Raw genomic sequence first — 14,260 nt, 5'->3', positions numbered from 1 at the left:
TTATTGTGCAATGGTCATTCTCACACACATATGTGTGAACCAAAAGGAACGTTACATAGATCTTGATCGATAAAAATGAACATAGTCTGTAAAAACATAAAATTAGATCATGTGCCGATAAATAAATCCAAACTAAAATGAACTATAATAAAGAGAACAGCAACATATACAGGGTAGCTGAAAACTTTTCGCACATCCAAAGTATGAAGGTAGATTGGCTCAAATTAAGAAGGAAGGTCCTCCACTGTTTTGCGATATTTGCAATAATTAACGAAAAATTAATTAAAGAAGATCGACCAATGCGCGTGGCTAGAAGTGCGTGGTGGTGAAAGCGGTCTCACTATAACATAATGGCGGCGCGCGGCGAAGCGGTGATTGGGGAGGGAAGGAGTGATGAATGTGTAGGCGCGCGGCGAAGGCTTCTAGCCACGCGCATTGGTCGATCTTCTTTAATTAATTTTTCGTTAATTATTGCAAATATCGCAAAGCAGTGAAGGACCTTCCTTCTTAATTTGAGCCAATCTACCTTCATACTTCGGATATGTGAAAAGTTTTCAGCCACCCTGTATATTACGATATCTCTAACACTTCCCCTATCGGAATATATCTATACATGAATTAATTGTGTGTGAAATTTAATGAACGAACGCAATTTAAGTGTTTAGTTTTTAGTAATGGTTTTGTTAATATATCCGCCATGTTTTTATCTATAGAAATAAATTTTATATCAATTAGACCTTCGTTTTGAGCCTCTCTAGTGAAATGACATTTTATTTTGATATGTTACTTCTCTGATGAAGCATATTCTTTTTACTCAATACAATTGCGCTTTAGTTATCGCATAATGTATCTGTTGGACTATATACGTATTTATCGTCGTACATTTCCTTAATTAATCTACGCAAATGTATAGTTCCTTTTGTCGTTTCGGAAATAGTTATATATTCGGCTTCCATTGTTGAAAGCGCAACTGATGTTTGTTTTTTAGAAAACCAACTTACTGGTCCTCCGGCTAGTACATGTAGGTTTCCCGAACAAGATTTGCGATCATCTTGGTCACCAGCCCAATCTGCATCTGTTATATGCATCCGTTATATGCATATAACGGTTTTCCAGATTTTTGATGCTTCAGGTATTAAATTATCAAAAGAAATAAAGGCAAAGACTTCTGATGAAAAGAGATGGAAAATAAACCATACCTGCGTACTATTGTCTAATAGGTTATAGGCCTAGACAGAAAGAAGATAAATATACAGTAAAAAGTATAAAAAGATATATTAAAACGAGTAGTAGAATCACCGGTCAACCGTGCCAAAAATACATAGCAGTATATCGAAAATATATATACAGCATATCGAAAAGCTAATCGATGGAAATTATGAGGCATGGAAAATGCAGATGAAAAGTGTGCTAATCTTTAATGATCTCTGGGGCTATACAAGTGGAAAAATCGAAAGACCAAAGACTGAAGCAAGTGCATCGAATTGGACAATCAAAGATGAAAAGGCACTCGCATTCATTACATTAAGCATATCAAAGACAGAATTGGGACAGATAAGAAAAGCCACGACATCTAAACAAGCATGGGATGAATTAGCGAAAATTCATAGTTCCAAAGATCTAGTAAGGAAAGCAGTCTTACATAGACAATTGTATAACCTAAAAAAAATGCATTAGAGCCAATGTCACAATATATAAATAAGTTTCAAGAAAAAGTTAATTTATTGAAAGATGCAGAAATAATATCTCACCCAATTGCAGTCAATTATGTTATTAAGCAGTCTGCTTGAAGATTATGAAAATTTCTGTGTGGCAATAGAGTCAAGGAATTAAATTCCAACAGTAGACTTTATTCAAGGTAAACTAATAGAAGAAGAGGCAAGGCGTTAAGGAAATAATGATAAAGAAGAAAGTGGTACGTCGGCACTAATTTCCCGAAAGGCGCATACAAATAAAGATTCATCCACACATATGACAAAAGGTTCGGCCAGATATGATCAAGATAAGAAAAAGTTTAAAGGAAATTGTTTCAATTGTGGTAAATATGGACATCCAGCGAATCGTTGTCGTCTAAAAAGAAGAGAAGGAGGTAGAGCTAACCAAGCAGGAAAAACGCAAGAACACGAAGGAGAGGATTCATTAATAACAATTTCAGCGTTAGTTTGTTCGATAGAAAAAATGAAAGAATGGTATTTAGATAGCGGGGCGACAGCGATTATGTGTAATAATCGAGATGCATTCGAGAATTTATCTAACGGTCCGATTGGCTAAGTAAGTACAGCAGGAAAAAAAACTTAACATCCCCCACGGGGTAGGAATCGTACAAATTAATGTTAAATTATACGGTAAAATAAAGTCAGTAAAATTAATAAATGTATTATATGTACCCGAGTTAAGAAATAATTTATTATCAGTTCTAGTTATAACTGAAAAGAAATATGATATAAAGTTTTCAGGGAATAGGGCGTATATTATGAGATCAGATAATTTGTTAGTTTTCTCTGCTATAAAAAGAAGTCGTATATACGTAGTTAAACATATAGATAACCATGAAATTTTCAATGTTAATGATAAATGTTAATGACAATTTAATGATAACTTTCAATTTTCAATGTTAATGACAATTTAATGATAACTTTAATTTAAATTTAAAATTATGGCATAAAAGGTACGGTCATCTAAATTATAACGATTTAAAACAATTATTTCATAAGAAAATGGTACATGGATTAGATTTACCATCAAAAAATCAGAGATTATCATGTAGAACATGCGATCTGACAAAAATTCATATATTACCGTTCTCAGAAGCCACTCGAGCGAAAAAGACTTTAGAACTTGTACATATGGACATTTGCGGACCATGGATGTAAAATCATATGGAAGTGTACGTTATTTTGCAACTTTTATCAATGATAAAACGCGATATATGGAAGTCGCATTTTTAAAATCACGTAGTGACATTTTGACAAAATTTAAAAAGTATCAATTACGTGTCGAAAAAGAAACCGGCTGTAAAATAGTTAAATTACGTAGTGATAATGCCAAAGAATATATTAGTAGAGAATTTAGTAATTATTTAGAAAGTCAAGGCATTAGGAGACAGTTATCAGTCGAGTATACTCCGCAACAGAATAGAGTAGCGGAACGTGTGAATAGAACAATTGTTAAAATGGCACGTGCAATGTTAATTATGTCAAAAGTACCTAAGGATTTATGGGCTGAGGTTGTTAATATGGCAGTGTTTTTACGAAATAGGTGCCCTTCAAAAGCAAATAGTAATTTGACTCCGTACAAATTGTAGACAGGTAAAAAATCAAATATAAAATTTTTTAGAATTTTTGGTTCTCATGTTACATTCTTAAAGAAAGGACCTGATATATCTAAACTCGATCCAAAAGGGGAAGAGGCAATCCTTGTTGGCTATTCCAATGAAGCAAAAGTCTATAGACTATGGATCCCTAATATTACAAAAATAATTAAAAGTCGAGATGTTCGTTTTATCGAAGATGTAGATGATAATAAAATAGAATATATACCTGTAGATTTGTTATCTAATGTAGATGTTAGAGATGAAACAGAAATATTAGAAAATGTAGATAATAAACAATTCGTTTAAGAAGAAAGTAAATTAGAAAATGTAGAAGAGACTCTAGATTCTAATACTTACGAATATAAAATTGATATGTTAGAAGAAGTTTCAACTCCTGAAAATAGCAAAAGAGCTAGAGGGGGACCTAAAATTATTTTAGAAGAGGAAACCCAGGTTCTAAAAAACAATATCATATGGCAGATATCGCAATAGGTGATTTAGAGAAAGATCCGGAAACAATAGAGGCCATGTTAAAAAGATTTGATAAAGAAAGATGGGTAAATATGTATAATGACGAACCTAGCCCCAATGACCTTGACTTTCACATATGTTGTTAAGGTCCCTGTCCTCAGTGACATTTAAAAGGTTTCAACCATCGCTCGTCCTTTATTAAAAAGTTATTAAGAAAAAAAGTTTTACGAATTTTATAGAATTTTTAGACACAATGTACGTTAATTTCGATTATACGAATTCCTAAGCAATGTTGATTTGACTTCTAAGGAGGTCAAGATTATTTTAACTTTCTATACAAAACGAGGTCCACCCTACACCATACCTGAGTCAGCGACAGTCGGCGGTCATTGTTTATTAAAAAGATTTAAAAAAGTTTCATAAGTTCATTAATACATTTATCGAAAGAAAGGTCAATTGTTACATAATTTCACATAGATTTGTAACTTTCTATGCAAAGTGAAGTGTATCCTACGTCACAAATACGGGTTGGGTTAGGTTATATCTTCTGAAAGTGGAGCCCCCCGCAGGGGGGGCGGAACACACTGTCCACGCATGTACTTTCCAAGATGAAGCAAAGTTCACTTAATCTTGACCTCCATTAAGAGTAAATTTTGCTTCATCTTAGGAAGTACATGTGTAGGTACAGTATGTTCCGCCCCCCTGCGGAGGGCTCCACTTTCAGAAGATATAACCTAACCCAACCCGTGTTTGTGATGCGGGTTACACTGTAAACTCATATGAAATCTCACTTTGCATTAAAAAGCGTATTTTTACTTCTAAGCGAACGAGAAATGTATTCAGAAATTAAAGCAGCATTTTGCGTTTAATTTCTATTTAGCTACTAAGAATGATGAAGATCAACTGAGAGGGATTTGTTGTGACAAATTATATCTGAAAGGATATAGTCTCTATCGTTTTGTTTACATTAGCAAAGACATAAATAAACAGTAAGTTATAGTAGAAATACGGTAAACAGGAAAAAAGTTATCTACAGAAAAATAATATGTTAATTTTTCTTTGAAGATATTCAGGGGGAGGGGCTCCGTCTCACCCCGCCCACGCATTCAATTTACTACATATAACAAATAAATGTGGTAGGATACACTATTAAATGTATATGATGTCACAAATATTACGTTTTACTTAGTAAACTTTTTGTGTTAATAACTTTTTGATAAACGACGAGCGACGCTTAAAAGTTTTCGGAGGATACTCACGACAGTGAGCTTGACAACATGTGAAGGTCAAGGTCATTGGGCCTGGATCCGTTATTATGCATATTTACCGAAAGATGGATAGATGCAATGAAAGACGAATATAACTCATTATTAGAATGTAATACATGGGATTTAGTTAATAGAAAGTCAGATATGAAAATAATCTTTTCTAAGTGGGTGTTTCACATAAAAAAATGTCAAAACGGAGAAATAGATCGATACAAGGCTAGATTAGTTGCACGAGGAAGTGAACAAAAGCATGACGTTGATTATATAAAAGTTTAAGCTCCTGTTGCGCATATACAAACAGTAAGAACACTCTTAGCAATAGGTGTAGAAATGGATTATCATGTACATCAAATAGATGTAATTACAGCGTATGTACAAGAAGATTTATTAGAGACAGTATATATGGAGCAACCTCCAATGTTTGAGCAAAACAAAAATAAAGTATGTCGTCTACGTCGTTTTATTTATGGTTTAAAACAATCCGGCCGCGCTTGGCAACATAAACTTAGCGGAAAATTAAAAGAAATTGGGTTTAGTATATCCAAAGTAGAACCTTGTGTTTATACTGGCAACATTAATAGCTATAATGTAATAATAGTTGTTTACGTAGACGATTTAGTTTTAGCTTCGAGTTCAGTAGAAGCCTTGCATAAAGTTAAGTTAGAGTTAAGTAAAGTTTTCAAAATGAAAGACTTAAGCCTTGTAAATGAAATACTGGGGATACAAGTGGAAAAAGATGGAAAATTGGAATCAATAAAAATCTCACAGAAAAAATATATAAATGAAATAATCGAACGATTTGGAATGAATTTGTGCAAACCCGTAGCTACTCCATTAGCTTCAGGTATTAAATTATCAAAAGAAATGGAGGCAAAGACTTCTGATGAAAAGAAAGAGATGGAAAATAAACCATACCTGCGTACTATTGTCTAACAAAAAGCAAAAAGCTTTACATATGAGAGTTGATTTCACTTTTTAGAAAAGTTTTCAGACTGTAACTGATTTCTTTATCTATTTTCCCTGCCTCCTTACATATGTGTTATTAAGTTTTATTAAATCAGAATTTTCCAGTTCACAAGGTTTCAGTTCACAAGGGTTCACAAGATGACAGTTTTTAAAGACTTATCTTACATACATACACACACGCGCGCGCACGCACATATATTTATGTATAAAGTGTTTCATTCAAATCAAGATACTTAAATATTTTTAAAAAATATGCAAAATTAAAAGAAACAGATTAGATAAAAGTTATTTGGTCTTAAAGGAGATGTTTTGTGTTAAGCATGATTTTATAATAATAAAAGACATATAATGAAGACATATATGTATTTCTGAGATTTCAATCTTTTTTAATTGAAACTATTCTAATTTTTTTATCTAAATCGATACTTCGCAATATTTGGTAAAAAATTATAAGCGTAGAGTACAAGTTAAAACTTAAATGATTTGTAAGATTTTTGTATATTTTAATTTGACATATTTTAACATAAAATGTGAAATACCGTGTAAAATATTCAATTTTTTCTAATCTACAATCTTTTTCCTAGCAGAGGAAAAATATCTTATTGAGAAATTCGATTTTAGAAATAGATTCGTTTTCAAAATAGACAATCATTGAATCATTTCATTGTCCCTCATTCCTTACTTATTATATTTACTGTGTTCGCTTATATATTCTTCCTTGCTTACAATCTTATTTTAGTACTTTTAAAATAATAATTTAAAAAATTAATTATTTTTAAGAAAAAATATACGTGATTACATATTATAAATTACATATTCTTTCTAACAACAAGAATACATTTTTTTTATACTAATGGATTGATTTTATTATTCGATGCGTATAAAAAATATTGAGAATAAATTATAAAAAATGAATTACAATGAATATATTAAATGAATATATTACAAACTATTTTTTATTTTGTGTCAAAATATATCACAGACTAAACTATAAAAAATTTCATATACCACACACATTCAACTTTTGATTGTTTTACAATTTTTACGCCAAATATTGCGAGAAGTCGATTTATGTAAAAAAATTAGAATAGTTCCACTTAAAAAAAAGATTAACGATCTTGAAATCTAGAAAACGTCTCCATTTGGAATAAGGCCAAAATCACAAGATGTCTCTTTCAAAATAAAATAACTTTTGTTCCTCAATCAGCCAAATCTGTTCTAACAGATTTTACTAAATGTTTGCTACAAATTATTGTCAGCAGAAAGATTGCAGATTGTATGTAAAACCTGTTATATCAGGTAACGATAATCAAATGTTTAAAAAATTTGCTGACATAATTGATAACAGGTCAGTAGCAGAAATCGAGCAGGAATTATATGGAATTATCATAGGAGATTGGCAACAGAAATCGAAAAGGACCTACGCAATGCAATTTGATTCAGATTAACGATAGAAGTTAAACAGGATTTGTGGGCATGATCTGATGGCAAAATTGCAGCAGAATCTACATATATTTCATTCGATAGTTCCTTCACTTATGTGATATATTTTCTCGCAATCAAATTTCTATCAGAAACAGATATAAACTTTACAAATCAACTAATAAAAGAAAGTATAACTATTTTTCAATCAATTTAATTTCATAATTTTGATAATTGATATAAGCACGATAGAGAGTAAGATTAGAATATTAAATTGATTAGAATCAACAGAATAAATGGAATATTATCCGTGCGGAATATTATACTGCCTATTTGAAAGTATAAAGCAAGAATTTAATTCTTAAATAAATTATATATCTTGAGTTTTATAAATTAAATTATTTTCACCATTTACTTTATTATTAATTTAATTTAATTAAACTAGCCGTTATTCTTATATGAGATATAACATATGTTACATTATACGTTATACTTTGAAGAAAATTATAATTAACTGATAATTCATTTATAGCACTTATGCACTCCCATACGAAAAGTAATTGGTATTAGATATCCACTAGATATCCTTCATGGGCACTAAGGATATCCATGAATATACGAAAAACAGTCTTAGATGTTGTAGATTGTTGATGGATTATGGAGAGGTTTAAATGAATATCAGTATATATAAAGCAATAACTTTTAATGAGTAAATCACAGAACCACAAAAGAGCGAGTAGAGCAAAAAACGTAATACGAACGGTACGGTTGACTGTCTCCGCGCGAATGCAAAGGATTGGGCGGAAATGATTTCCGAACGTAACGCTCACACACGATTCTCTATACATCTAGAATCTTCTCCGCGAACGCAATATCCGGACCGGCACACGTCGCATGTACATTGATTAACGTGGTACTCGCTCACCGCTGACGCGTACAAATTAAAAATCAGAAATGAAGCACAAATAAACTTTAATATTCAACACACCCACCGTTTATGTGCTTCATATCGAGAATACAGAGATTTGATTTAATAGTATGAAAGCGATCTCTTGGTAAGGTCTTAGTTAACAAATCAGCTAATTGATTGTTGGAACACACATGCTCAATGTCTAATTCATGTTTTTCGACTTTCTCTCGTATAAAGTGAAATTTGATATCTATATGTTTTGTGCGTTTATGAAACTCAGGATTTTTTATTAATTTTATTGTACTTTGATTGTCCACGTAAAGTTTTGTTGGAGATGTAGTATTACAATCTAAATCTGACAATAATTTGCGAAGCCATGCAATTTCTTTTGCTGCGGTTGCAGCTGCTACATATTCAGACTCTGTGGTACTTGGTGTGACCAATTTTTGTCTTTGAGACGACTATGTCACAGGCTTAGTACCAATATTAAAAATGTACCCTGTAGTTGATCTACGCGTATCAACATCGCCGGCAAAATCGGCGTCGGAATAACCGATTAGTACTTCTCCATTATCCTGACTTTCATAAAACAGGCCGCAACTTATAGTACTAAGTAAATATTTAAAGATTCTCTTAATAGCTAACCAATGACTGTTATTAGGTCTGTTAACAAATCGGCTAACAACATTTACCGCATATGCAATATCCGATCGAGTAACTAACGCAAGGAACATGAGAGAGCCCACCGCCTCTCTGTAAGGTACATTACTCAGTTCGTGACACTCTAGATCAGCGACGGTTAGAATTACATATGGATCCGCAGGTACACTTACAGCATTCGCATCGGCCATATTAAATTTCTTAATACGAGTGAGATATGTGGTTTGATGAACAAACATAGTTTTCTTGGCTCGATCGCGTACAATTTCCATGCCAACGAATGAACTACCGTCGCCAATAGTTATTTCAAACACTTTACTTAAACTGTCTAATATTACTTTTATTGTATCTAGAGATTTACTTAAAACTAGACCGTCATCTACAAATAACGCTAAATAAACTATATTTTTATTTACAACCGCACGATAGATACACTTATCGGCATTGCTTGCAACAAAGTTAAACAATTTTAGAAACGAGTTAAATTTTTGATTCCAGCAGCGCGGTGCTTGCTTAAGTCCGTACAGCGACTTGTTTAACTTACAAACAGTATTTTTCTTTTTCGACTTTTCAATCCCTTCCGGTATCTCCATATAGATAGTTTCTTGCAACTCACCATACAAGAAGGCAGTTCTTACATCGAATTGCAGCATCTCTAAGTCTCTTTGTGCAGTCAAAGCCAACAATACTCGTAGAGAGTCATAGCGGGCCACCGGTGCAGAAGTTTCTCCATAATTGACTCCAAATTGTTGTTGAAATCCTCGTGCACACAGTCTGGCCTTGTATTTCACCGCTTTGCCACCATGATCCTGAATGACCTTGAAGACCCATTTTGAATCTATAGTGTCTTGTTTTACAGGTCTTGGCACAAGCGTCCAAGTGTTGTTTCGCTTGTGAGCTTCCAGCTCTTCCTTGATGGCTCGCTTCCATTCACCAGAGTTATTCCCGTTTGCAGCTTCCTGAAAAGTTTCTGGTATATTATACTGTGCATAGTTTAATTCATACCTTTTAGGTGGATGTATGGATGCTCTGTTTCGCAGTTGTCTACTCGGTGTAGTATGAGCACCCTCCAGACGTGTGTGTCTTGCTGGCTCCACCTCTACTTCTGATTCTTCACTAGAATCGATTGCAACAACCTCTTCTTCATCTTCTGCGACGTTGTTGTTTATTTCCTCTGCATCGGTCTCGTCCCACACTGGCCACGCTTGTGTTACTGGTTTTGAGTTTTCTTTCTTTGCTTGTCTGTCACTTTCGTTGAATACTACGTCTCTTGATGTCACTATTTTATCAGTTGTTGAATCCCACAGTCTATAATTTTGAGATTCAGCTTGATAGCCTACAAGTATCAATTTCTTAGCTTTCTTGTCCAGTTTCCGTCGGAACTGCTTGTTAATATGTACATATGCATCACTTTCAAAAATCCTTGTGTGTGACAGTTCAGGCTTCCTTTGATGCCAGGCTTCGTAAGGAGTTATGTCTTTGCCAGCTTTGACAGATGTGCGATTCAGTATATATACAGCAGTATTAACTGCCTCGGTCCACAGTTTCTTGGGTAAATTTTTCGCATGCAGCATCGTTCTGGCACACTCTACTATTGTACGATTCTCTCGTTCGGCTTTTCCATTTTGTTCTGGCGTGTACGGTGCTGTGTTCTCCATGGTTATGCCAAACTTGTTTAAATAACTCTTGACTGACTCATTCACATATTCTCCTCCATTGTCTGCTCGCAAGGCTTTTATACTGTAACCGTATTTGTTTCTGATTTTCCTTTCGTATTCCTTGAGTTTCTCAAACACGTGAGTTTCTCAGACTTGTGTTTGATAAAATACACGGTTCTGTAATCTGTGGCTTCATCAATGAACAACAAGTAGAACAGGGCTCCTCCGATGGACGACTCAGAGAAAGGCAAATCTGTGTGTATAAATTCACCAGCCTTCCACTTTCTTGGTTGTGCGTTGATTTTGTTGAATTTCAGACAATGAGCCTTTCCATACTGACAGGATTCACAGAAGAAATCACTGTTATCGTTTATTTTAACACCATGGATCAGTGAACTGGCTACTACACTTCTTAACTTCTTTATGTTCATGTGACCTAGCCTTTCGTGCCACGTTTGTAACGACGACGTAGTCAGATTCACTACTTTGTCACTTGTTTGATCACTTGTCACTACCTCGAAGAGAAGTCTATAAATGTCATTTGATTGTCTGTAGCCGACTGCTTGAACTTTATTGTCTTTCTTTAATACAACACTTTGTTCGTTGAAACCGACATAAAAACCTTTTCTTGTGCACGCACCCACCGAAAACAAATTTCTTTTAATTTGTGGAACAAACAGAACATCTTCTAATTTGCCTTCTTCCCAGTGACCATTGATGAATCTTTTAATTAACACTGTTCCTTTTCCACTCACGTTACACTGTTTATCGTTACTTAGCGACACCGTTTCACCTACAACAGACTTGTAGTCAGTGAGCCACTCGCGTCAGTATGTCATATGGCAGGATGCGCCACTGTCGGTAATCCAGGTGTCTTTCATATCACTTACCATCATGTTTTGCACTTCACCTCTAGATTGCGCTGATTCGAAACTATTCAATTCAAAACGCTTACCTCTCGAACTTGTTATGATGAACGCGCTGTTTTCGTTGTTTGTCCTTTCTTTCTCAAACTTTTTGTCTCTCTTCTGTTTGTAGCAATCTCGCGCAAAATGTCCTTTCTTCTTGCAGTAGTAACATTCCACGGCCATTTTTCCTTGTCGATCACTCCTTTTCTTAAAGTGTGTGTCCTTGTCGCTTCGAACACCTTTCTTTTTATCACAGATTTTTACAGCGGCGAGGGCATTTGCGGCACTATCATCTGCAGTCAACCGACTTTCCTCTTTAATTAATCTTTCAAGTAGCACTCCAACAGTTTGATCCGCCACTGGAACACTGTCCCACGCTGTGCTTAGCATGCTATACTTTGCCAGCAGTGAACCCAGTATTTTTGCCATTATGTCCATCTCGGTCACTTCATGACCAGCATCCTTCAACTGACTGGCCAATTTTTGGACGTTAGTGACGTGCTGTATCACAGTGTCTTCCGACTTCATTTGATACTCGTGGTATCTCTGAAGTAGCAGCAATTTGCTCGACGCTGACTTCCTCTCATAAATGCTCGTTAATGTACTCCACATACTTTCAGCAGACGTACAGTTTGTCAGGCCTTGCAGCTGCTCTCTCTCGACCGAAGATGCGATCAGGCTCATCGCTTTTGCGTTATCCTTCACCCAGGCCTTGACCGCAACATTTGCGTCATCGCCGGCGGGTCTTGCTCTGGTTCCGTCCACTATATCATGCAAACCGTGCGCAACAAGAGCTTGCTTAATTTCGAATTTCCAGGTTTGGAAGTCTGTTCCATTGAACCTGGTGATGCCTCTTCCGAACATTTCCACCGCCATGTTCGTTTCGACCGTTGCCACGTAGCACTTTCTTCAAAGTTTCTTTATACTGTTCACAACGTTTTAAACCTCACTAAACGTGCACTGGGCCCATAACCTGTTGATGGATTATGGAGAGGTTTAAATAAATATCAGTATACAGGGTGACCCATTTTAACTTAGGCAGCCAAATAACTCGAAAAATAAGCAAGATAGAGAAAAATGTTTTAGACAAAAGTTGTATGGTTTCGAGGGGGCCATAAGATGGTATCATTGGTTTGACCTTGAAGAGTCATTTGAAGGTCACGTGAAGGTCACTTCAATTTTTTTAAATGGAATACCCTATATATTTTTGTACATTCTTGTAGCTTATTTCGAGAGCTTTCCAAAACACTATAATTAAGTACCTTTCCGTTAAGTACTTTTTGAGTTATGATGCTTGAAATAATTTCTTAATTTTACATAAACCGTAAAATATCTTGTAAAATATTCATTTTTCGATTATCTTACCTTAATACTTTTATGTACAAAGTAATGAGAGGAATCAATTGGTGTAAAGAAAACACATAGTTGTTTTTAAGAAAAAATATGGAATTGTTAATTGCAAATTACATATTTTTTCTTCGAAACAACTATGTGTTTTCTTTACACCAATTGATTCCTCTCATTATTTTGTACATAAAACTATTAAGGTAAGGTAATCGAAAAATGAATATTTTACAAGATATTTTACGGTTTATGTAAAATTAAGAAATTATTTCAAGCCTCATAACTCAAAAAGTACTTAACGAAAATGTACTTAATTATAGTGTTTTGGAAAGCTCTCGAGATGAGCTACAAGAATGTACAAAAATATATAGGATGTTCCATTTAAAAAAATTGAAGTGACCTTCACGTGACCTTCAAATGACTCTTCAAGGTCAAACCAATGATACCATCTTATGGCCCCCTCGAAACCATACAACTTTTGTCTAAAACATTTTTCTCTATCTTGCTTATTTTTCGAGTTATTTGGCTGCCTAAGTTAAAATGGGTCACCCTGTATATAAAGCAATAACTTTTAATGAGTAAATCACAGAACCACAAAAGAGCGAGTAGAGCAAAAAACGTAATACGACCGGTACGGTTGACTGTCTCCGCGCGAATGCAAAGGATTGGGCGGAAATGATTTCCGAACGTAACGCTCACACACGATTCTCTATACATCTAGAATCTTCTCCGCGAACGCAATATCCGGACCGGCACACGTCGCATGTACATTGATTAACGTGGTACTCGCTCACCGCTGACGCGTACAAATTAAAGATCAGAAATGAAGCACAAATAAACTTTAATATTCAACATAGATATCCAAATGTCTGCAATTTGAAGTTTCATAGATATCTACAGGATATATAAACCAATATCCTGTAGATATCTGTACAACATTCAGTGGATATTTATATAGATACATTTATTATTAATATAAATACATTTACATGTATTGATATTTATTTTTACATGGATATTTATTCTATCTTTTATGATACATATATGACGGAATTCGCCATAAAAAAAAATTAACCGTCTGCGGTTAATTTTTGGAGCTCTGGGGCTCTTCTTACAAAAGATAGAAGAGATACGGCTATAACAGTCTTCGAGCTCTTTGACCGATAAGCCATGACTCGCGGGACCAGTGCCGCGGCCTTATATACTGTCTTAGATGAATCCCACTTTCGAGTTAGGCATTTTCCTTCTCACCACCCAGCGGCAAAGCGTGAAACTCGTGGAAATATATGAATATCCATTGGATATCTTTGGTATCTACTTGGTGGATATACACTCACACT

At 34.6% G+C, this 14,260-nt stretch overlaps 1 protein-coding gene across 19 annotated transcripts in view; it reads left to right on the top strand.

Annotated features, from left to right (window-relative positions):
• Nucleotides 1-14,260, top strand: part of LOC145976180 (uncharacterized) — a 187,524-nt gene that overhangs the window by 148,960 nt on the left and 24,304 nt on the right. The window contains exon 12 of one of the 19 annotated variants that reach the window (XM_083107186.1): nt 989-2,221. The exons of the other annotated variants lie outside the window; for them this stretch is intronic. Within the exon in view, the coding sequence (XP_082963312.1) occupies nt 989-1,105 (117 nt within the window). The 3' untranslated portion in view covers nt 1,106-2,221. Of the gene's footprint in view, nt 1-988; nt 2,222-14,260 lie in introns of those variants that run through there. 19 annotated transcript variants of the gene reach the window in all.

The sequence above is a fragment of the Camponotus vicinus genome, unplaced genomic scaffold (assembly GCF_025532165.1).
Source record: "Camponotus vicinus isolate PSW18456_S1 unplaced genomic scaffold, iyCamVici1.0 SCAF_8, whole genome shotgun sequence".
NCBI lineage: Eukaryota > Metazoa > Arthropoda > Insecta > Hymenoptera > Formicidae > Camponotus > Camponotus vicinus.
This window is presented reverse-complemented; position numbering and strand designations above follow the sequence as displayed.